This window comes from Eptesicus fuscus, chromosome 11, assembly GCF_027574615.1.
Source record: "Eptesicus fuscus isolate TK198812 chromosome 11, DD_ASM_mEF_20220401, whole genome shotgun sequence".
Classification (NCBI taxonomy): domain Eukaryota; kingdom Metazoa; phylum Chordata; class Mammalia; order Chiroptera; family Vespertilionidae; genus Eptesicus; species Eptesicus fuscus.
The window spans coordinates 71878192-71901671 of NC_072483.1; the positions used below are offsets into that span (position 1 = coordinate 71878192).

The 23480-nt window shown below is 59.2% G+C and overlaps 2 protein-coding genes across 3 annotated transcripts; one reads left to right on the forward strand and one right to left on the reverse strand.

The window, feature by feature from the left end:
- Positions 1 to 207: 207 nt before the first annotated feature.
- On the reverse strand, positions 208 to 3011 carry INHA (inhibin subunit alpha). Its single transcript, XM_008145120.3, has 2 exons — positions 2734 to 3011; positions 208 to 1131 (listed from the first exon to the last, which is right to left on the reverse strand). Exons 1-2 carry the CDS (start codon positions 3002 to 3004, stop codon positions 299 to 301), a joined length of 1104 nt encoding a protein of 367 aa, XP_008143342.2. The 5' UTR covers positions 3005 to 3011; the 3' UTR covers positions 208 to 298.
- Positions 3012 to 3978: 967 nt separating this feature from the next.
- OBSL1 (obscurin like cytoskeletal adaptor 1) lies at positions 3979 to 23168 on the forward strand. 2 transcript variants are annotated; one of them, XM_008145121.3, is made up of 21 exons: positions 3979 to 5092; positions 6504 to 6773; positions 6858 to 7109; positions 7260 to 7562; positions 7728 to 8024; positions 9142 to 9414; positions 10491 to 10763; positions 11326 to 11598; positions 14408 to 14680; positions 15442 to 15717; positions 15791 to 16078; positions 16229 to 16504; positions 17384 to 17653; positions 17818 to 18090; positions 19092 to 19358; positions 20206 to 20318; positions 20864 to 21020; positions 21181 to 21342; positions 21666 to 21770; positions 22083 to 22352; positions 23050 to 23168. In XM_008145121.3, the coding sequence occupies exons 1-21, from the start codon at positions 4081 to 4083 to the stop codon at positions 23055 to 23057; spliced, it is 5691 nt and encodes a 1896-aa protein (XP_008143343.3). In that variant the 5' UTR covers positions 3979 to 4080; the 3' UTR covers positions 23058 to 23168. The 2 variants fall into 2 exon arrangements, with proteins under 2 accessions (XP_008143343.3, XP_008143344.2); XM_008145122.3 differs by lacking the exons at positions 14408 to 14680; positions 15442 to 15717; positions 15791 to 16078; ... (8 more) ...; positions 22083 to 22352; positions 23050 to 23168 and adding an exon at positions 12076 to 12287.
- Positions 23169 to 23480: the final 312 nt, after the last annotated feature.

The window sequence follows — 23480 nt, forward strand, 5'->3', positions numbered from 1 at the left end:
TTGTGTCATCCCCAAGCGTTACAGCTTCCCACCAGATAGGCATCCAAATCCAGCTCCTGAACCCCAGATCTCCGGGGTCAAGTGAGGCTGAGCGACCTGAGATCCCACAATCCCATGCTCCCAGAGACCAGATCTCCCCGCCACCCTGACCATATCAGAGAAGCCCTAGGATGCAATGTCAAGTCATATACATAATATGCACTGGGTTCTTTATTGTCATAGGGGTGGGGAGGAGGGGAGTCCTCAGGCAGAGAAGTAGAAGGGGTGATGGCAGGGCTCGATCACCAGCAGTACTCCCTTAGACGCAAGCACAGTGCTGCGTGAGAAGGTTGGGCACCGTCTCATACTTGAAAGAGTAACCCCCATCTGAGGTGGTGCGGACACGCAGGGACCTCATGGACCCCGGGTTAGCAGCACAGCAGGGCTGGGCCCCTGGCAGCAGAGAGAGGGGCTGGAAAGGGGTAGGGGGAGCTCCAGGGACTGGCAGAGACGGGTCCGGCTGAGTAGGCAGCCCACAGCCACCGTGACAGTAGTAGAAGATGAAGCTAGGAGGGTGGACGATCCAGTGATCCCAGCCCAGCTCCTGGAAGGAGATGTTGAGGGCTGCTCTGTGGCAGTGGGCATGGGCGGCGGGCTCCTCCGGAGGCCTCTGCAGCAGGCGCAGTGCAGCGGGAGACCAAGGCCAGGGCAGCGGGGGAGTGGAGCGTCGGGCTCTTTCTCCTCCACTGGGTGGCTTGGCCCGTGTGTGGGCCACCAAAAAGGGCGTGGTCTCGGGCCGGGCTGAGCAGGAACAGAGAGGACAGCGCAGTAGGAGTACCAAGATCGGATGGGTCAGCAGAGGGAGAGCAGAGGCGGCCAGGTGTAGCACAGCCCAGCGAGGTGGTGCCTGGCCCAAGGACATAGGCACAGCCATGGGACCCCCAGATGACAGGGCCAGCAGGTCTAGCAGGGGCCCGGAGCTATTGGAGGCTGCTGTGCCCCGCCTGTCCCGTCCAGTGTGGAACCACAGCTGGGCCGAAGTCACCTGGCGGCTGCGTGTGTGCTGGGACGGTCGGAACATGTATGTGAAGAGGCCCTCCTCCGCCTCCTGGGCCAGCTCTCCCGCAGCTGGCTGGTCCTCACAGCGGGCACCTGCAGGAGACAGAGGGTAGAGAGAGGGCAACCTGACTGGCAGAAACCGGGAGCCCTCCTCCCAGACAGGAGGAAAGCGGCTGCCATTCAGGAGCCTGCCAAGCACTCCACTGAGAGGTCTGCCAGACTCAGGGACTCTCCCCAGTCTTGGGAGAACTGACAAAGGCTCCCCCATTTGTTATTTCATCATAAAAGGATTTCAAAAATACAAGACATTGCCGACTTCTCTCCACAGTGGTTTTACCAGTTTATATTCCCATCAGCAATGTGCAAGAGGTCCTGCCACTAACTACACCGGCACTTGGAATTGTTAGTTAGACTTCACGTTTTGTTCATCTGATAGTGTGAAATGGCAACTTGAATGCTGTGTACACAGGCATTTGTTATATTACACTTTATATCTTTTCACAGGTCAGAAACAGTGCACGATAAATTCTTTAAAATAAGTCCGCTGTATAAAGAGGAGGAAGAGGAGAAAGGCTATCGCTGAGAATAAAGGAAAATGCTTTCTAAGAAAGTGCAGTTGGCATCCTTACCCTGACAGGTACACAGGCTATACTAAACAAGCATGAACCAGCACCAGCTGAGGAAGTGGCAACTGGGGCTATACTGTTGCATGGATTATCTCATTATAAACCTCACAACAATTGACCCATCTTGCAGATAAAGAAACTGAGGATTAGAAAGGTAAAGTGGCATTTAGCTACTAAGAGGCCAGGCTGGGATTCTGCCCAATCCGAAAGCCACACTTCTAACTCACTGCGCTGCAGGGGGACTGAAAAGCAGGGAGGCAGGGGCCCTCCCTAAAAGAAAGGTGGGCCAGATCATAAGAAAGTCCACGCAAAGGAGGCCTCTACTCATTGAGTTAGGGCAGTGGTCGGCAAACTCATTCGTCAACAGAGCCAAATATCAACAGTACAACGATTGAAATTTCTTTTGAGAGCCAAATTTTTTAAACTTAAACTATATAGGTAGGTACATTGTTATTAACTTAATTAGGGTACTCCTTCAATCGCACTGTACATGTGCGCCCGCACGTGGTATTTTGTGGAAGAGCCACACTCAAAGGGCCAAAGAGCCGCATGCGGCTCGCGAGCCGCGGTTTGCCGACCACTAAGTTAGTGGAACAAGGAAAGGTGAGAAGGGAACTGAAGAGAAGCTGGACTAAGTGTCCCAGGAAAGTTTCCCAACGAATCTTTCTCCTGCCTCCCTGACGTCTTCTCAGACACAGCTACTTGGGGCTAAAGAAACAGGGTTTGGAGCAGGGAGCAAAGACGGAGATAAGAGGAAAGGTGGCAGAAAGGGTCCCACACCAGATACCTCTGTCTCTAGAGACCCTTGGCCTCCCAGGCGAAAATCCCCCTAAGCCCTCCTCTGAGTGGTGCACTCGGAATACACCATCTCCCTGAATCCTGAGAGGTGGGCATCGTTACCCATTTTATAGATGAGGAGGCAGAGGCTCAGGGAGGTTTAGTCATCGGCCCACGTTGCAAAGCCAGTTGGGTGGCAGGTCTGGGATTCAAACCCAGATCTGCCTGCCTGCCAATCCCATGCTATACACCACACTGCTTCTCGGAGTCCCCAGGTCCCCATCCTCATTACCTGCCGCTGGGAAAAGGATGGCCTGGGAGACATCCTCCTCCTCAGGCTCAGAGCGCCTGCGCATGATGCCCCCCACAGCATGTCTTCGGGGCAGACGCCTGCCTCCAGGGTCCCCACCTTCACCGTTCACTGCTGGGGGCCCCAAAGCATCCAGGAACAGGGCCCTCACTTTGGCCAGGACAAGTTCCCGGTCCAGCTCTGACCCTTGGCAGCCATGCCCCCACTGCGGGGCCACCAGTAAGAGGAGCAGCAGTGGCAGCTGTAGCAACATGGCTCACCTGTCCCTGTCAGTGCTGAACCCACACCCTATCACTGCCCCTTTGTCAGGGTCTGCCCAGAGCCTCCCACTGTCCCCTCCCCATCCCACCCCCGCCCTCTTCTACCCTTCTCACCCCAGTCTTCCCCGGGCCTTCCCACGCCCTGCAGTCTGAGTTGCCCCTGCCTGTGGCATTGAGACCTCCTCTCTGACGCAGATGTCTGTGGCCCTGAGCCTTATCTCCCACTCCCGCCAGGAATGTGGGGGAAGGTGCTGGGGAGGGTTTTCACCCCGAGCGACCTGACCCACACATACAACCCCTTCCCCTCCCCCACCCCCACACACCACTATGTGGGTCACATCCCAGACCCAGCACAGAAGTGACATCAGGTGAGACAGGAGGCTAGGAGCTGGGGTCTACCAGCTCCTAAAAGTGTTATTTGTCAGGGAGACGGCCCCTCAGACCTCCTGGGGCCCCCTTCAAACCAGCAGCTGCCGGGTCAGGCATTGGAGGAAGGCCGCAGGCTGAGGCTGGGGCTGGGGCTGGAACCGGGGGTAGTGTGCGGGCAGGTGGTCCCGCCTGCTCTAAACTTAGCCTGGAGGAGCCAGTCTGGGCTTAGTCCTCCAGCTGTGTCATCAGAGAATATTTTTGGGATTGGCAGCGGCGGGCGCCTCTGACACTCCGGCCCCAGCCCAGCGGGTGGTTGGGGACCTGGCGGCTGGAGGAGGGCGGGAGGAGGGGAAAGAGGCCCAGGCTGTGGGAGGGGGCCGGGAAGAGAGGCTCTCGGGAGCAGGAGGCCCAGACGCTGCCGAGGCGGCTGCAGGGCTCCTCACTGTGAAGGCAAACAGGAAGGACTGCCCCCTGAGCTCTGGGCTCCCGGCCCGGAATCTCTGCGCCGCCGAGCCACAGCTCCGGGCGAGGGTAAGGAGGCGAGCGGAGGCGGGCGGTCCGGGGAGAGGTCCACGGATCCCCACGCCGGGCTCCCGGACGCCCCCCGCCTCCCGGGCTCCCTCCACAACTTCGGGCCTCCGCGCGTCCACCCACCACCCGCCCTTCCCCAAGCCGCTGCGGGTCGTCTGCGGCCGCCGCGATGAAGGCAGGCTCGGGCGATCAGGGCAGCCCCCCGTGCTTCCTGCGCTTCCCGCGGCCCGTGCGGGTGGTAAGTGGCGCGGAGGCCGAGCTCAAGTGCGTGGTCCTGGGGGAGCCGCCGCCCACCGTCGTATGGGAGAAGGGCGGGCAGCAGCTGGCGGCCTCGGAGCGCCTGAGCTTCCCGGCCGACGGCGCCGAGCACGGCCTGTTGCTGACCGGCGCGCTGCCCACCGACGCGGGGGTCTACGTGTGCCGCGCCCGCAACGCGGCGGGGGAGGCCTACGCTGCGGCCGCGGTCACCGTGCTGGAGCCCCCGGGCCCCGAGCCCGAGCCCCAGCCCGCCGAGCGCCCACTGCCGCCGCCTGGGGCCGGAGAGGGCGCCCCGTGGTTCCTGACGGGCCCCCGGTCGCAGTGGGTGCTGCGGGGGACGGAGGTGGTGCTGGCGTGCCAGGTGGGGGGCCTCCCCGCGCCCACGCTGTACTGGGAGAAGGACGGGATGGCCCTGGACGAAGTGTGGGACAGCAGCCACTTCGCGCTCGAGCCGGGCCGCGCGGAGGGCAGCGGGGGCGTGAGCCTGGCGCTGCGCATCCGGGCGGTGCGGCTGCCCGACTCGGGCGTCTATGTGTGCCACGCGCGCAACGCGCACGGCCACGCGCAGGCCGGCGCGCTGCTCCAGGTGAGCCAGCTCCCCGAGAGCCCGCCCGAGGACCCCGACGAGGCCCCCAAGCCCGTGGTGGAGCCGCTCAAGTGCGCGCCCAAGACCTTCTGGGTGAACGAGGGCAAGCACGCCAAGTTCCGCTGCTACGTGATGGGCAAGCCCGAGCCGGAGATCGAATGGCTCTGGGAGGGCCGCCCGCTGCTCCCGGACCGCCGCCGCCTCATGTACCGCGACCGCGACGGCGGCTTCGTGCTCAAGGTGCTGTACTGCCAGGCCAGGGACCGCGGGCTCTACGTGTGCGCCGCGCGCAATTCGGCTGGCCAGACGCTCAGCGCCGTGCAGCTGCACGTCAAAGGTGTGGCGGCGCCCCCTTCCGGGTCCCCCTAACTCCAGCCCCCTCGGTGCCCTGTGCCCAGGCGACGGTGGGGGGACTGGGGGACAGGAGGCGGGGTATTAAAATCCCATTGTTTGCCCACTTCCCACCCCCAAGGATTTGGATTTAATAGGTCTCCAAGGCATCCGGGACCTGCTTAGCACACTCCCCAGGTGATTCTGAGGCATGAAGTGGGAAACCTCCCTTTGACTCATTAACTGAGAGAGGCCCAGAACTCTTCTGGTCCGGTGATTTTTCAGCCTGTTATTTTACTTCCCCTCCCCCAATGGAAATCCCATCTAGGGCCCCAATATATGATAAGAGAGAGGAAAGGATCATTTTCTGGCTGTAAGTTTCTAAGTCCAGATTTAAAACGTACTTATAGAGCCGATCAGTGAGAACGGGGGCTGCTTTATCGAATACACACAGTTAAAGTGGAGGTTGTACTCATTACTGGGTCTGGTCTGCGAGCCCTGTGGGAAGGCCTCACATTGAGCAACTCCTGATTCACACTAAAGGTGAACTGGAGGGAGAAAAACTGCCCTGCGATTTTTAGCCCTTCTTTCATCAGACGGCTCTGCCCAGGTTTGCAAGAGGAAGGTGAAGGAGAAGAAACTGATATTTCAAAGTGGAGTCACCAACATCTAATAAATACTCACAAATAGAAAACGGGGGTGGGGGGGAGCACCCCCAAACTCATCCTGGAAGTTAAAGCTCTCCATAATAGGAATCCATCACAACTTGCAGGATTATACTGTTATTAGCTATTGTCCAACTTTTTTCCTCAGAGGAAAAAAAAAACTCGGCAAATCTCCTGAGCCCAGCGTGGCACACATTCAAACATGAGGCACCTGTGCCACAGGGGTGATCTCTCGGGCATGCCACCCACACTGGCCAGGGGAGCCAAACGCTAGCAGGACAGGAAAGCCCAGCGGGCAGGCAGAGCTTCGCACTGCTCCAGCAGCAGGTGAACCCCCGGGGTTCCTTCCAGCATCACGCTTCCTTTTTGCAAAATGCAGTTCTGGAAATGCTACGAGTACTTTAAAAAGAAAACTCAACTCAGAATTTGTGTGGTGCCTTTGAAGGGCCCCAGGGGACAGTTTGAAAATCACTGATGTGGTCCAAGCCCTTCCATCCCTTTTCCCACTTACAGGCGAAAAACCTGAGGCCCAAGGTCACTACAATGGCCTTGCCCAAGGGGATGTGGCTCGTGGCAGGGTGAGGCAAGGATTTAAGCCTCTGGCTTCCCCTCTGGAGGTTTTCCTGTGCGTCCACAATGCCCGCTGGCTCCGGGAGAAAAGCAAATGGCGTGAGCTAATGTGGGTTTAGGCCGTTGACGATGCCAACAGGAGTCCCTCTCTAGAGCCTTCTCTGGTCTCTCTCCTCTCCACAGAGCCCCGACTCCGCTTCTCCAGGCCCTTGCAGGATGTGGAGGGCCGGGAGCATGGGATTGCCGTGCTGGAGTGCAAAGTGCCCAACTCCCGCATTCCCACGGCCTGGTTCCGCGAGGACCAGCGGCTGCTGCCCTGCCGCAAATACGAGCAGATTGAGGAGGGCACCGTCAGGCGCCTCATCATCCACCGGCTGAAGGCGGATGACGACGGCGTCTACCTGTGCGAGATGCGGGGCCGGGTGCGCACCGTGGCCAATGTGACAGTCAAAGGTCGGCTGGCCAGCGGGAGGAGGCCGAGGCTGAGACAGACAGGTGCCCTGACCCCGGGCTAATGGACTCCCGTCTGCCTCTCAGGGCCTATCCTGAAGCGGCTGCCCCGGAAGCTCGACGTACTGGAGGGCGAGAACGCCGTGCTGCTGGTGGAGACGCGAGAGGCTGGGGTCGAGGGGCGCTGGAGCCGCGATGGGGAGGACCTGCCGACCACCTGCCAGAGCAGCTCCGGCCACATGCATGCCCTGGTCCTTCCGGGGGTCACTCGAGAAGATGCTGGCGAGGTCACCTTTAGCCTGGGCCACTCCCGGACCACCACTCTTCTGAGAGTCAAATGTGAGGGCGTGAAAGCCCTTGGTCAGACTTCTCAAGGGCTGGACAGGAGAGCCAGGGCAGGAGGGTGACCGGGTTGGACAGTGGACCTAAGGAGGAAGGGCGGAGGGAGGCTGGGGCAGGGCTCCCGTACAAACCCTGCCTTTGTCTCAGGCGTCAAGCACAGTCCCCCGGGACCCCCGGTGCTTGCAGAGATGTTCAAGGGCCGCAAGAACGTGGTCTTGCTGACCTGGAAGCCTCCCGAGCCAGCTCCCGAGACGCCCTTCATCTACCGGCTGGAGCGGCAGAAGGTGGGCTCGGAAGACTGGGTCCAGTGCTTCAGCGTTGAGAAAGCCGGGGCCGTGGAGGTGCCGGGAGACTGCATGCCCTCCGAGGGTGACTACCGCTTCCGCATCTGCTCCGTCAGCGAGCACGGCCGCAGTCCCCACGTTGTGTTCCACGGGTCTGCTCACCTCGGTGAGTCGGTCCTCCAGTCCAGACCGGGCCTGTCAGCAGTGCTATCCCACGTTATACCCTCTCCTTCCTTCTGCAGCAATCGGTCCCGTCTGCTTAAATGCCTTCCAGCTGCAAGCCCTCTGTCACCCCTCTGGTTCTGATGGCTGCACTCTCTCCCCATCTCAGTACCCACAGCGCGCCTGGTGGCAGGTCTGAAGGATGTGCAGGTATACGACGGGGAAGATGCTGTTTTCTCCCTCACTCTCTCCACCATCATCCAGGGCACCTGGTTCCTTAACGGGGAAGAACTCAAGAGCACTGAGCCCGAGGGCCAGGTGGAGCCTGGAGCCCTGCGGTACTGTGTGGAGCACAATGGCCCGCAGCACCGACTCACCCTGCAAGCCGTCAAGCACCGGCACAGCGGAGCGCTGGTCGGCTTCAGCTGCCCGGGTGTGCAGGATTCGGCTGCCCTCACCATCCAAGGTTGGTGCTGGTGGGGACCTGGGTGGCCAGGACACAAGTCCTGTTGACAGAATGAAGCAGATGCTGTTCCCACTTCTCACATCTGGACCAGGAGAGTAAGGAGCACCCATGGTGGCCTCATGGAAGATTCTGGTCCAGAAGGCCGGCTGTAACCCACACGCAACGTACAGGGCCCCCTTGTTAATTTATCAGCATCATATCCACATTCTTTGGAGCGCTTTATGGTTTACAGAGCTCTGTCATGTTTGTCATCTCAGAGACATAGACCCTGGCCCCTAGGCCCTACCTTCCTGCCCTATCATGTAATCGCTAACTGTCATGGCTTCTTCCTATGTGCCAGGCACAGTCCTAATCACTTTACATATATTAACACAATGCTCTCAACAGCCCTAGAAGGTAGGTTCTTCTGTCATCCCATTTTACAGATGAGGAACCTGAGGCACAGAGTGGTAAAGTGACTTGGCCAAAGAAAGTCACAGATCTAATGAGTGGCGGTGCTGGATTATGAACCCAGGCATTCTGGCTCCAGAATCACACTCTGTCACTTGTGGAGACAGAGAAAAAGAGGGAATGAGGTGCCCTGAGGAAGACAGTTGATGGGGGTCTAAAAGTTCAGGGAACACACTGGCATTTGCCGCCTCACCATTGCTGGAGATGTAACGCCAATCAAGGAATTCCTCAACACCCAACACAGGCCTTGAGGTAGTCGGCTTCCAGCATCCCAGGAAGACGGCAAAGTAAGAAATAACTAGCAGCCGGAGCAGCATTTCCAAATGTGACCCAGGATCACCAACATCAGAGTCATCTGGAGGCTGGGTTATGATGCAGATCCCCTGGCCCTTCTATGACTGGGGAGGGGGCGTCTAAGAATCTGCATTTTAGCAGGATCCCTAGGAATCCTTACACTAAAACCACCGCTCTTAGAATTGGTGAATAAGCCCAAACCTGTTTTTTAAGACTTCAACAAATGTGTGAACAGCAGTTGTCTGGCCTGATGTTCTCAGCCCCCTACACTGAGCGCATGCACCCGAGGGAAGGAGTGCTTATCCCAGGCAGAGCACGACGAGGGCCTGCATGCGACCAGCGCCCGCAAGTGACCAAGTTTCTCCTTATACAGAAAGCCCGGTGCACATCCTGAGCCCCCAGGACAAGGTGTCGTTGACCTTCACGACCTTGGAGCGGGTGGTGCTGACATGTGAGCTCTCCCGGGTGGACTTCCCGGCGAGCTGGTACAAGGATGGGCAGAAGGTGGAGGAGAGTGAGTCGCTGGTGGTGAAGATGGATGGACGCAAACACCGTCTGATCCTGCCTGCTGCTGAGGTCCGGGACAGCGGCGAGTTCGAGTGCAGAACGGAAGGGGTCTCAGCCTTCTTCAGCATCACCGTCCGAGGTCAGGAGCCATGGCAGCTGGGTTCCTCTAGCTGAGGCTGATTCTGGGGGCCATGCAAGCCCTGTCTCCTGTCTGCCTGCTTTGGGGGGAGGGGTGGTTCCTTCCAGGGTGGTCCTGGTGGGCCAGAGGACGTGTTTTCAAATCACATACACCAGCACGCTTGCCTACTACATACCCTTATGTGGGGGTAGGGTGTGGGGAACTGAGTTCCGCTAAGGGAAGGAGAGTGGGAGCTAACATTTATTGGGCATTTACTAGTCAAGGTACACACTCTCGTGTACTCTTCACAGCTAGGTGAAAGGCAATACACCTCCGGTTCGCAGATGAAGATATTGAAGCTCAGAGAGGTTATTTGCCAATTATCACACAGCTAGCAACCACCCCGCTGGGTTCACACACAGGACTGCTTATCCCGCTGTCCCAGGCAGCAGGGTCAAAAGGAAGTGTTAAGTGCAGTGGTCCAGTGGTTCTCAGAGCTAGTCCATGTTCTGGCTGCTTCAGAACTGTCCTGGAAGCTTGTTGCAGTGCCTGTGCCCAGGCCCCCAGACCGCCAGAGCCAGAACACGCAGGACAGAGCCCGCAGAACCACTTACCCAGCTCATCTTCACTTTAAGTGGAAATCCTGTTTCAACTCCAAGGATGTCTGCATGCACTCCATGACAGGGAACTCACTACCTGTGGAGAGAAGCTGTCCCACTGGGGCCCCCTAGGTCATTCCCACCTCCTGCCCGACCGGGGCCAGTGCCCTGAGGCTTCTTTTCAAAGCAGAAGCTAGCCTGGGCCCCACACAGCCTGTGATGGTGGCCTCCTCTCAGCCTAGACAAAGGCTCTCCGTGCCTCCTCCCTCCATGTCCCCACCCAGTGGTGACTTCTGGGGACTCACATAGCATGCTGGTGTCACATGATCTGTCATGCCTCATGCCATTACCCCGAGCCCCCTGCACAGCATGGCCTTAACCTTCCCAGTGTCCTCCAGAGAGAAGACTTGCGGTCAAGCAGCCAGTATGAATTCGCATCTCTAACTGAGGGGGGTATCTGTCTTGGGGGGGTATCTGTGTGACCCTGTCTCTCTCCAGACCCCCCAGTGCACATCCTGGACCCTCGGGAGCACGTGTTCGTGCACGCCATAACCTCTGAGTGTGTCATGCTGACCTGTGAGGTGGACCGAGAGGACGCCCCTGTGCACTGGTACAAGGACGGGCAGGAGGTGGAGGACAGCGACATCATGGTGCTGGAGAACGAAGGACCCCATCGCCGCCTGTTGCTGCCCGCGGCCCAGCCCTCGGACGGGGGCGAGTTTCAGTGTGTCGCTGGAGATGAGCGTGCCTACTTCACCGTGAACATCACAGGTGGGGGTCCAGGCAGGGCCGCGGGACAGGGGAAGGTGTTCCCCACCTCTTCCTTCTCCAGCTGATCCCACGCCTACCCATGGTCTGCACCGCGAGGTTCAGTCATGGCAGGAAATTCGTTGTCGTACTACACTGGTCACAGGTGCATGAATCACAGGGAAGCCCTGCCTTCGCCATTCTCCTGAAGACCCCTCTAAAGAGAACTTGAGGGAAGACAGTGGTACCATAGGGCAGGTGGGCACTAGAGGGGTCAGGAGATCTGAGGCCTTCAGGAGACCCCAACTCCTCTCCCCAGTCCCACCCTCCCTACTGTCCCTGTCCCAACCCAGAGAATGTGGAGTGTCCTACGGCTGAGGCTGCCGTCGAGCCCTTGATGTGACTGGTGACTGTTCTGTCTCCAGCTACGAGTGCGAACGGCTGTGAGACCCTGTCTGAGGGGGGGCCCGATTGTTCCATTTGTGGCACACTTGGCAGGAGTAGGGAACAGGCGTGGATCAGGCAGGGCAGCGGGGCCCATCGACTCCAGCCCCTGATGTCCGGCCACATGGCCCCCGTCCCCCAGACGTCTCCTCATGGATCGTGTACCCCAGCGGCAAGGTGTATGTGGCGGCCGTGCGCCTGGAGCGTGTGGTGCTGACCTGTGAGCTGTGCCGGCCCTGGGCCGAGGTGCGCTGGACCAAGGATGGCGAGGAGGTGGTGGAGAGCCCAGCGCGGCTCCTGCAGAAGGAGGACACCATCCGCCGCCTGGTGCTGCCTGCCGTCCAGCTCGAGGACTCCGGCGAGTACTTGTGTGAAATCGATGACGAGTCAGCCTCCTTCACCGTCACTGTCACAGGTGTGGACCCACCCCAGCTGCCCGGGGTCACCAGAGGACAGTCCCGAGCCCTTGGAGAAGCTGGCCACATAGCCCCTAGCTAGCACATTGGAGGGTTCGGGGAGCCCGTGGGTGCATGTACCAGAGCTCCCTGCTCAGAAGAACCGAGGGTCTGTGTTTGAGTGATCAGGTCCCCCCACCCCCACCACACACACACACACACACACACACACACACACACACTCACACACTCACACACGCCCTCCCGTCCCATGCCCAAGGCCAGGAAGGAATAGCTGTGGTTCACAGACGAATTTACTGAGCACTTTCTATGTGCCAAATTGGGTTAAGTGCTGTGGGTAACTGTATGCAACGCAGACCCCTCCCATTCTCAGAGCTGCCAGTCTAGCTGGGGCAGTCCCTGTTAACCAGGGAACGCAAATGGGCAGTCCCTAGCACCCCATGCAGCCCACAGATGTGTTTTTGTTTGGCCTGCAGAGTCTTACCAAAGTCAGGACAGTTCAAATAACAATCCGGAGCTATGCGTCCTCTTGAAAAGGCCGAAGACCCGGCGGCTCTGGTCCCGCTTTCCCCCATGGCGACGAACAGCTGGCGCTGAGTAGCAGCTGCCCCCATAACTCGGGGCCCACTTTCCTGTCCCACCCTCCCGCTTCTCCCCAGACTACTTCAATAAACATGCAAATAAATGTACAGCGACACCTTGTGACCAGTGCTGTGAGGGACGAGGGCAGAGGGCCCAAGAGAGCAGAGCAGGCGAGTCAGGAAGGGCCTCGGAGAGTCACCGTGCTTCCCTGGGCTGCGCTCTGGATGCTCAGCTGCTCCCAGGCCGACACGCCACTTCCGGCCAGGAGCTCACCATGGAAGGTCTTAGAGTGTGGGGTTGTCAGGTGTCCTGATAGGGAGCAGAGGGAGCCCAAGGCCTGGGTCTGTTAACCAGGTTGGCGGCAGGAAGTGCCTTTGAAACCGATACTTGGGGCAGGGGCTGAGTTAGCTGAGAGGGAGTCGGGGTTTGGGCTGAAGGTGGGGGAAGAATATCCAAAGTGAGAAGAGCACAGGACGACTATGGAAGTGCTAGTCATTCGGTGCTGGGAGCTTTGGAAGTGCAGCCCAGCACCAGTCCGGTGTGGAGGTGTGGGGGTGTGGGGGTTGGGGGATGCAGGGCCTAGGCACCTCTGGGTGGTGCAGAAGAACCCCCCCTGGCTACACTAGAGCGACCATCCCGCTGCTGGCACAATCTTGCCTTCTCCCCTGCTCTGCCCTGGGAACAATGCCTCAACCTAGTCTGAGCAGCTTAGGGCCCCCCACTCCCTGCACCCAAATAGTGCAGCTTGACACATGCAAGCCCACAAAGTCAGAGAGGCCTTTGCACATCTGTCCTGTAGTGAGTCCCTTCAAACTCACCTGCCCTAAGCCCTGGCCAGATATATACAGTACTGGCCACAGCTGCACATATGCCAGCCCACATTTGGCCTCCCCACGAAACACCAGATTTGAATAAGGAAATTCACACACCACCACCTCGGTGTGGATGGGGGAGAATTAAGTCTGATACCAAGCTGAGATCCCACGGCGGTGCAGGCACCCCAGCCCCATCGCTCCACCCAGTCCTCACTCCACTGCCCCTATACCCTCCCTCACCCCTCAGGCAGCCACAGTCTGCAATTAGCTGGCCTTGATGGGGCCCAGAGAACCCGCCTGCATCCTCTAGACTCAGGAGGAGCTCAGTTAGGAAGGTGGTTTGCAGAGGGAGAGGGCTGAGTGGGTGCTGATGGGCACCTCTGCCCATGCTCACACCCCTGCAAAAACAGACCGGGAAGCTAGCAGTTCCCCGGCCCAGCCACAAGGGGGCCGAATGCTAAAGAAGCACTAAAGTGTCCTGTAGACAAGATTCTGGGTGACCCCCAGGGTGCCCAGGGAATGTGAGCAGGCCCTGGCTCAGTCCACTGTCCTATTCAATGTTGACATACTTTTCTCTCTGTGGAGGAGCAACAACCTTTCAGCAGTTGGAGACGAACTCCCAGGATCGGCATTGAATATCCCTAGGGAACTCTCAGACAGGTGTTGGCAACCCATGCACAGATGCAAAAATCATTAGTGTTCCTGCAAGCCTTGGCTCAGAATCCCTACCACTGGTTGCAGAGTCTGAGTGCTCCTTTAACAGGTGGTAGTTCTTCCTCCTGCCCTAGAGTAGGTGTAGCCAGCTGTGACCTTAAGGAAGTTAATCACTCCGTGCCTCAGTTTCCTCATCTGGAAAACCGGGATAAAACAAAACCTACCTCCTAGGACTGCGGTGAAGGTTAACTGTGTAATGTGCTTAGGAACCTTAGAAAGCGGTATATAAGTATTTGCTATTACAGATCCATGATCCCTTATCCACAGTTTCAAAATCCAAAAATCTCTCAAGACCCAAAGGCTTTTGTAAGTTTGGTATTCAAAGTCATTTTAGTAAAACTTGAGCTTAATTGCTATGAAGCTATTTGTACTCCTTAATTATTCTGCTTAGAGTGAATACATCTATCTGTTACACCGAAGAAACGTTAATGTGATTGATTATGGGGGTGCCCCGTGGGGGCTGAAGGGGTGGGTAGATGAGATGTGATAAATGCACCACTTCTGCAATCTGAAACCTGCTGGATTCTGTCCCACCTCTGGCCCCAGGGGATTTCAGAGAACAAATTGTAGACCTACGATTCCCTGTTATTATCCTCATTACTCATTATTGTGGGTGACAGGGACTTCACGCTGCCAGATGGCTCCAGGGAGGCTGGCAGAGACTTTGTAATAGCCTGTGGTTGCCCTCACTCTGCAGAGCCCCCCGTACGCATCCTACACCCCCGGGATGAGGTGACCTTGGCCGCCGTGAGCTTGGAGTGTGTGGTGCTAATGTGTGAGCTGTCGCGGGAGGACGCCCTGGTGCGCTGGTACAAGGATGGGCTGGAGGTGGAGGAGAGCGAGGCCCTGGTGCTAGAAAGTGACGGGCCCCGCCGCCGCCTGGTGCTGCCTGCTGCCCAGCCCGAGGACGGGGGCGAGTTCGTGTGTGATGCTGGAGACGACTCGGCCTTCTTCACTGTCACCGTCACAGGTGGGAAGTTTCTGGGGCACACTGGAGAGCTAGAAAAGCAGGAGGCTGAGGGACAGACACCCAAACCCCTGACTTCCTATATCTTAGGGCTCCCCTCTGGCCCCACGCAGCCTTTTGCCTTCTCCAGCCTCCTTATTCTCAGCCAACAGAGAGCCCTAGATGACTCAAATCGGGTCGGAACAGTGACCAGGGGCCTGGTCAAGAGAGTCTAGCAATCAGTACTCATCCATTCATTTTTTCAACCAGTACTTATTGAGCAACTACTATGTGCTTGGCACTGTTCTAGATGCTGATGGATACAGTAATGAACCAGTAAGAGAAAGCCTCCTGTCTTCATGGAGCACGCATTCTAATGAGGGTGGACAGACAACAAATAACTAAAATAGATGTTTTTCCACATGGTATACGTGCATCAGAGGCAAAGCAGGAAAAGTGGATAGAAAGTGGGTGTGGCATCGGAAGGGTGTGCATTGGGGTCAGGCAGATCTGGGCTACCCCTTTCTGTCCGTGTGACCTTGGATGAGTCACTTTCCTCCAAAGAGGCCTCAGGTCCTCATCTGTAAAGTGAAGCCAGCAGCAGTGCCCCTCTGGAGAGTGTCAGGAGTAGCGGAGAAAGGAACTGCCGTGTGCTTATCACAGCGCCTGGCACACAGTAGGTGCCAGTGATTATAGCTGGTACCATTCCCAAGAGCTGCGCTGTGAAGGGAGAAGCTAGCCGGTGAGGCGGAGCCCACACGTGCCTCTCTCTGTTCGCCCACCAGCCCCGCCAGAGAGGATTGTGCGGCCCGCAGCCCGCTCCCTGGACCTGCAGTTTGGGGCTCCGGGGCGCGTGGAGCTGCGCTGCGAGGTGGCCCCTGCTGGGTCCCAGGTGCGCTGGTATAAGGATGGGCTGGAAGTGGAAGCATCGGACACCCTGCAGCTGGGTGCTGAGGGGCCCACCCGCACCCTCACCCTGCCCCACGCCCAGCCCGAGGACGCCGGGGAGTATGTGTGTGAGACCCGTGATGAAGCTGTCACCTTCAACGTCAGCCTGGCTGGTGGGTGCCCCCCAGCCAGCTCGGGTGGGGGAGGTGGAAGCAGCCCAAGCTGACCCCTCCTCTCTCTGTCCAGAGCCCCCAGTCCAGTTCCTTGCCCCAGAGGCAGCCCCCGGCCCTCTCTGTGTGGCCCCCGGGGAGCCGGTGGTGCTGAGCTGTGAGCTTTCCCGGGCTGGCGCCCTCGTCTTCTGGAGCCACAACGGGAGGCCGGTGCAGGCGGAGGAGGGCGTGGAGCTCCACGCCGAGGGCCCCCGCCGCGTCCTCTGCATCCGGGCTGCAGAGCCAGCCCACGCCGGCCTCTACACCTGCCAGTCCGGGGAGGCCCCCGGCGCCCCCAGCCTCAGCTTCACTGTCCAAGTGGCTGGTGAGTACAGCCTGGGCAAGAACCCATGCGTTTCCCCGCTCCTCTAGCGCGCCTTGCCCCCTCCTGTACCTTTCCCCATCCTGCCTCCACTGCTCTCCATATAGCCCTTGAGCCACTTCCTCCCGGTGATCCAAAGCTCTGTCCCCACAGAGCCCCCCGTGCGGGTGGTGACCCCAGAAGCGGCCCAGACAAGAGTTCGCAGCACCCCAGGCAGGGACCTAGAGCTGGTGGTACACCTCTCCGGGCCCGGGGGCACTGTGCGCTGGTACAAGGACGGGGAGCGACTGGCGAGCCAGGGGCGGGTGCAGCTGGAGCAGGCCGGGGCCAGGCAGGCACTGCGGGTGCGGGGCACACAGAGCGGAGATGCTGGGGAGTACCTGTGCGACGCACCCCAGGACAGCCGCATCTTCCTCGTCAGTGTGGAAGGTAACGGCACCCCTCACACCCTTTGGTCCCCGGCTCCCCGGGGTCCACACCTCTCACCATGCTGGGATCCCCTCATCCCCTCCCCCCACCTCACTGCCTCTGGCTCCAACCAATTCATGCACAACAGTTCCTTGGATAGGGGCTCAGAGCCCCCTTGTCTAGAAACTCTCAAATAGGAGGAGGCATAGCCCAGTGGTTAAAAGCAGGGGCTCTGGAGTGACCCACCCAGGTTCCAATCTGGATTCTGCTTCTCAGTAGTTGTGTGACCCTGGCAAGTCGTGTAACTTCTCTGAGTCCCAGCTCTGAAGTGTGTGTGTGGGGGGGGGGGGGGGGGGGGGGGGTGGTCACGGGGGGGAGGTGCTTGTCTTTTTTTTTTTTTTTAATTGATTTTTCACAGAGAGAGGAAGAGAGAGGGATAGAGAGTTAGAAACAGATGAGAGAGAAACATCGATCAGCTGCCTCTTGCACACCCCCTACTGGGGATGTGCCCGCAACCAAGGTACATGCCCTTGACCAGAATCGAACCTGGGACCTTTCAGTCCGCAGGCCGACGCTCTATCCACAGAGCCAAACTGGTTTCGGCGAGGTGCTTGTCTTATAGGGCTATTGTGACAGCTAAATGAAATAAATAGGGTCCATGGTAAGTGATTTATTGTTATTAGGGAGCCAGAGAGGCAGGGTACCAGGCCAGGATGGAGAGGAGTTGGCCTAAAGAGGCATCTATCTAGTCCTTTGGGACATCCCTGTGGCTGACACACAGCAGGTCTCAGGAAAGGTCTCTTCAATACCTGGGGGTGAGGCCTCTACCCTCTCGAGGGGATGAAAAGGGGGGAGGGAGAGAGACCCAGCCCGCCTCACTGCCTGACCTCCCCCCACCAGAACCGCCACCGGTGAAGCTGGTCTCAGAGCTGACACCACTCACTGTCCACGAGGGCGACGACGCCACGTTCCGGTGTGAAGTCTCCCCTCCAGACGCCGACGTCACCTGGCTGCGCAATGGGGCCATTGTCACTCCAGGACCTGGGCTAGAGATGGCCCAGAGCGGGTCAACCCGCACCCTGACCGTGCGAGGGTGCCAGCTGAAGGACGCAGGGACCGTGACTGCCCAAGCAGGGGGCACAGCAACAAGTGCCCGGCTCCACATTCGAGGTTTGGTCCCAATGGGGGGTGCAGTGGTTTTATTCCCTTACCTATCCTCCTGGCCCCACCTAGCAGCCTTGCCCTTGTGCCCAGGGACAAACCAGTGAGATGGAACAGGGGGTCCACGTCCAGGCACGCCCAGGCTCCATGGCCCCCTCCCCCTTCCTCCCCAGAAACCGAGCTGCTGTTCCTTCGGCGGCTGCAGGACCTGCGGGTGGAGGAAGGCCAGGACGTGTGCCTGGAAGTGGAGACGGGCCGAGTGGGTGCAGCAGGGGCCGTGCGCTGGGTTCGAGGTGGGGAGCCCCTACCCCACGACTCTCGCCTGTCTGTGGCCCAGGATGGCCACATCTACCGCCTCTTCATCCATGGTGTTGTACTGGCTGACCAAGGCACCTACGGCTGCGAGAGCCACCACGATCGCACCCTGGCCAGGCTCAGCGTAAGGCGTGAGTGCCCTGTCCTCTCCTAACGAATTGTCCGCCCTACAGCACAGCCTTTCCTGGCTGGCCCAGGGCCCCTCAGACCCCCTCAAAGTGACCCTTGCCTCTGAGGCCAGTCAGCCCTGGCTGACCTCCAGGACCGTGACCTGAAGTGGCCTGCTGGAAGCATGACTTCCTTTTTCTAAAGTTTTCTATTTACCTCAGAAGTCCATGCGGATTTTGCATTCCATTTCATATGTCCAATTTGGCTTTGCTATAAACATAAATATTATCCTCCAGAAAGACTAGCGGTGTTTATCCTTTAGTCACAGGCCCCAGGATACGCAGGCCCATATCAGAAGCAGGGATGGCCGGCAAATAGCACCCCCCATCCCCCAAGCTGGAGCCCTCTAGGAATTGTGTGACTTCATGCAAAGTACTTAATCACTCTGAGCCAAGTCTTAAAAATGAGGCTGATTCCTGCTTCAAGAGTCTTTGGGAATATTCAATGAGATAACATGAAAAATGCCCACAAAAACCTGGGTAAATGGTTCTTGTTGGTGATACATATTCTTTTCTAGTTTATTTCATCACAAAAAAACACATATCTCAATGCTATTCACCTTGGATAATTGGAGAAACTAAGGCCCAGAGAGGTCAAGCAGTTTGTCAAAGGTCACACAGTATACAACTATGTGGCAGAGTTAGGGTCCAATCTTGGTATGTCTGACTCAGAATTCTGTGCTCCTTCTGAGTGAGGGTCACAGCACCCCTCACCCATACTCCTCAGCCTTCTAACCACACCTCACCCGCTTCTCCTAACCCCAATAAGCTCCCCTCTCGCCCTAAGTCTGGTGGGCTGTGCTCCCTTCTCCCTGCACCCTGGTTCTGAGCTTCATTTGATAGGCCCTTCGTAGGTTAGGTGTTAGGGGTGGTGCAGGTAGAGCCAAAGGGTATGTGAGACCCCCAAAACCCAAGCCCAGAGCTGGAGCCCTCATCCTCCTTCTCTCCCCATCTCCCCCCACCAGCAAGGCAGCTAAGGGTGTTGCGGCCTCTGGAGGATGTGACCGTCATCGAGGGGGGCAGCGCCACCTTCCAGCTGGAGCTGTCCCAGGAGGGTGTGATGGGGGAATGGGCCCGGGGCGGAGTCCGGCTGCACCCGGGGCCCCAGTGCCGCATTCGCACGGAGGGCCGCACCTACCACCTGGCACTCAGTGGCTTGGGCCTGGCCGACTCAGGCTGCATCTCCTTCACGGCAGACGCCCTGCGCTGTGCAGCCAGACTCACTGTGAGAGGTGCGGCCTCGGGGACACTGCTGCCTGCTGACCAGCCTGGGTGTGACTCTGCTGATCCCACTGCCTGTGTGGCCCCCACTGACCATGGCCCAGTGTGCCCCTCACTGACCTCTCTGCCAGAGTGTGGCTCCCCCGACCCTTTGGCCCTGTGTGGCCCCAGCGACTGCCCTGCCTGAGTGTGGCTCCTCTGGCCCTCCAGTCCCTGCAAACCACTGACTGGGCCACTGTGAGCGTGCTATGCCAGTCTGATCCTATTGTCTGCCTGTGCTGACCATGGCCCCACTCACCACACTGAGTGTGACCCCACTGACCACACCTGCCTGCTGTGCCCTGTCTGCCTACCTGAGGGTGCCCTTCTGACCACTCAAATCCCAATGACCCTCTGTCTGTGTCCCCCATGTTTGCTTCTAGCCCAGTGTATTCCCCCACTGACCACACCTGTGGGTCTCCCCATTGCTACTCTGAATACATTGTACCCCCCATTGTCCAGGGTCTCCTGTTCATCACAGACCATGCCTGTCTGTGGGGGACTCCACTGGCATCTCTGCTCTGGTTCCCGCCATGTCCCTCTAGCACCAGCATGCCCCACACTGACCACCTTAAAGTGTGACCACCAGCTGGCTACTCCCGCCCCATTAACCCCTGTAACTCCACTGTGTCCTCCACCAACCAGCATCGTCCACTTGTCCTAACACATCCCCACTGGTGACCTTCACTGCTCACCTTGCCTCAATGTGTCCACCACTAACCCTCTGTGCCCTTGTGTGTTCTCCTCGTCCCCGGGAGCCGGGCCCCCATCCTGCCCTCACCCTGTTCCCTCTGCACTGTCCTCCTCTTCCCATCCCAGAGGCCCCAGTGACCTTTGTGCAGGTGCCACAGGACCTAGAGGTGACCGAGGGCGACACAGCTACATTCGAGTGCGAGCTTTCCCAGGCTTTGGCTGATGTCACCTGGGAGAAGGTCAGAGCCCAGCCCCAGCCCCAGCCCAGCCCACCTCGGCATCACAATAGCAATAATGCCCCAAACTAATACTGAGTGGATGTGCCCGCCACTGTGCTCAGATGTGCTGTACCTTTAATCCTTTAATCTTTACAACTCTTTCAGGTAGGTCTTATTATCTCCATGTTATCTCCAAGGAGACTGGGGCTCTGTGGGGTAAAGTATTGCCCAGGGGAAGACAAAAGGGGCAGAGCCCATATTTGAATCCAGGTTTGCCTAATTCCAGAATCCATGCTCATGGCCAATGTGGTTGGTACATGACCCTGGGCTTCCCGCGCCTGTGGAGTCCCTTCTCAACCTAATGTCCCCTAAAGGGCGACACCTTCCCAGTGAGGCTCCTAGCGCGGCTCGCAAGCGCAGGACGGCTCCACCCCAGACTGGGGGGACGCGGATTAACATAAACACGCCTCGAAACTGCTTGGCATCAACAAAGGGCGCCACCGCCTCCCTGGGCCGCGGTCGCCGGTGCCCAGCTGAGTTCATCCGGACCCTCTGCCACCCCCTAGGACGGGCGCCCGGTCATCCCCAGCCCCCGGCTCAGGCTCCAGGCCCTCGGCGCGCGGCGCCTCCTCCAGCTGCGGCGCTGTGGCTCCTTGGATGCTGGGACCTACAGCTGCGTGGCGGGAACGGCCCGCGCCGGCCCCGTCCGCCTGACCGTGCGCGGTGGGTACGGGGTGCTGCTGGGGCCGGGCACTGAAGTGGGCTCGGGGGCTGCAGACGAGCCTTTCCCTGGGACTGACTTGGGTGCTCCCCGACGAGGGGCGGGGCAGGGTGGGTGCCACCCTCCGCCCTGCCCCGCCTCACGCCCCCGGCTCCGCCCCAGAGCGCGTGGTGTCCGTGCTCTCCGAGCTCCGGCCGGTGAGCGCCCGCGAAGGCGACGGCGCTACGTTCGAGTGCACCGTATCCGAGGTCGAGGCCACCGGCAGCTGGAAGCTCGGAGGCCGCCCACTGAGACCCGGAGGCCGCATCCGCATCCGACAGGAAGGTCTGGCCGACTTGCTACCCGTGGCTCCTCGCTGCCCCGCCCCCGGCTCGCATAGACCCCGCCCATTAGGATTAGCCCCGCCTCCATCTCGAACGGGCCCCGCCCCACACCCCTAAGCCGTCTGCCTGTCTCTCTGAGCCCCGGAGTCGGAGCCCTCGGTCCTGGCCCGCTCCTCCTCCCCCTCCGCATCCCAGTTCCGCCCATCCTAGCGCACGTTTGTCGCGTCCGAATCGACCCGGCGACCTACTCCCGCCCCACCACCCTCATCCCCGATCCCTTCCCAGTGGTGGCTCCGGCCTCGCTAGCGCCCCCTTCACCCTCAGGGAAGAAACATATTCTGGTGCTAAGTGAGCTGCGCGCGGAGGACGCCGGTGAGGTCCGCTTCCAGGCGGGACCCGCCCAGTCCGCAGCTGAGCTGGAGGTGGAGGGTAAGCCACTGCCGCGGGGGTGGCCTGGAGTGGGCATCACCTTCCCTGGGACTGGCAGGCTGGCGGCTTGTCCTAGGAACGCTGCCTCCCCCACCTCCCTTTCTCGAGGGGCTCTCCCGGGGCGGGTCACCGAGGGCAGCGCGCCGTCTCCGGGGGAGGAGGAGACTTTGGGTTGAGGGTGCAGGGGAATGGGCCCGTGGCATTGAGATCTGAGACCAGGAGCAGAGGCCGTGGAGGGGAGGGAAGATGCATTTCTCTTCCTGGGGGTCCTGCGTGTCCCTATTAACTTAAGCCCTCGTCCTCCACCCCCAGCACTGCCTCTCCAGATGTGCCGCCGCCCGCCTCGCGAGAAGACGGTTCTGGTGGGCCGCCGGGCGGTACTGGAGGTGACCGTGTCGCGCTCCGGGGGGCACGTGTGCTGGTTGCGGGAGGGGGTCGCGCTGTGCCCGGGAGACAAGTACGAGCTGCGCAGCCATGGCCCCTCCCACAGCCTGGTCATCCGTGACGTGCGACCTGAGGACCAGGGCACCTATTGCTGCCAGGCCGGCCAAGACAGCGCCCACACGCGGCTGCTGGTAGAGGGTGAGTGAAGCTGACTTGGGCAGGAGGGCTGGCCAGGCAAAATTGGTCACCTGGGAGCTGGTGGGCTGAGACACACCCACCGCAGATTTTTCAGGGCCTGGGGTAGCCAGTCGGTCCTGGGATGTACTGAAGGTAGGAAGTGGGGAGGCAGGGATCTGTTAGGCTGAGGAGAGGAAGGAGTTGTGTTCTCCACGGGAACCACTGGGCTCAGGGCAGCTGTTCCCACCTTTCTACACCCCTTCCTGTCCAGTACTCTCCTCACTTCCTCCTGCCCCTGGACCATGTTTGTCTCACCTGAATACCCCATTTGTACCCAAGTTCTTATCCTCCCAATTACCGGCTCCTGGTTTGTGGCGCCCACAGGCCCCTCACCCCCTCCTGCTCTCTGCTGGCTTCTGCCCATCTCAGTGAGTTCAACATCAGCCTGGGCAGAGGGCTCCTGAGCTAGTCCCATTTCTTTCCTCCCACAGAGGAGATGCCCCACTCTCCACCCAAATTCCTGCATTCCCTTCAGATGCCTTGCCCCACCCCTATCCAGCCCCCACTTTCCTGCAGCACAGACAGCCCTGACAGAGGCCTAAGAAAGAGTGGGGCAGAGGGTGAGGGGCACTCTTCCTGTGTGGGTGCCCAGGTTCTGCCAGGGAGGATGGTGGTACCCACTTTCTCCCCAGCCCCACGCAGAGTTATTCCTCTGCAGGTAGCTAGAAGGACCGAACCGGGCCAGGCGGGTGCCCTCGGACAGCTTGGAAGGCGCATGCCCTTACCCTGGGCAGAGATGGAAGGCAGGGGAACCAGAGGTGTTGAAAAACAATAAAAGTGGTGTAGCCCTTTTCCTTGGCTCTCTGGACGATGAAGGAGGGCAGAACTGGCCTGGAGGACCCTGTGTAGTGAGTGACACAGGGGACCAAGAACTACAGTGCTTCTAAGTTGGCCCCGTGGACATGCCAGCCACCGAAGATCACTACTCTTGGCAGAAGCCACAGTTTGGCACATTTATAAAAGATGTAAAACAGGGTGGGACGGAGGGAGACAGAAGCATGAGGTGTCCAGGGTGGCAATGACAGACACCAGACATGCATCGTGCATTTAAGCCCCCTGAGCCCCAGGTCCCCTTCCCAACCCAGCCCA

Excerpts from the sequence above, each read along its gene's own strand:
- INHA (XM_008145120.3), bottom strand. The coding sequence starts at position 3,004 with ATGTTGCTACAGCTGCCACTGCTGCTCCTCTTACTGGTGGCCCCGCAG. Across the intron at positions 1,132-2,733 it reads CATCCTTTTCCCAGCGGCAG|GTGCCCGCTGTGAGGACCAG; the intron begins GTAATGAGGATG and ends TGTCTCCTGCAG.
- OBSL1 (XM_008145121.3), top strand. The coding sequence starts at position 4,081 with ATGAAGGCAGGCTCGGGCGATCAGGGCAGCCCCCCGTGCTTCCTGCGC. Across the intron at positions 16,079-16,228 it reads CTTCACTGTCCAAGTGGCTG|AGCCCCCCGTGCGGGTGGTG; the intron begins GTGAGTACAGCC and ends CTGTCCCCACAG. Across the intron at positions 21,771-22,082 it reads AGCTGAGCTGGAGGTGGAGG|CACTGCCTCTCCAGATGTGC; the intron begins GTAAGCCACTGC and ends CTCCACCCCCAG.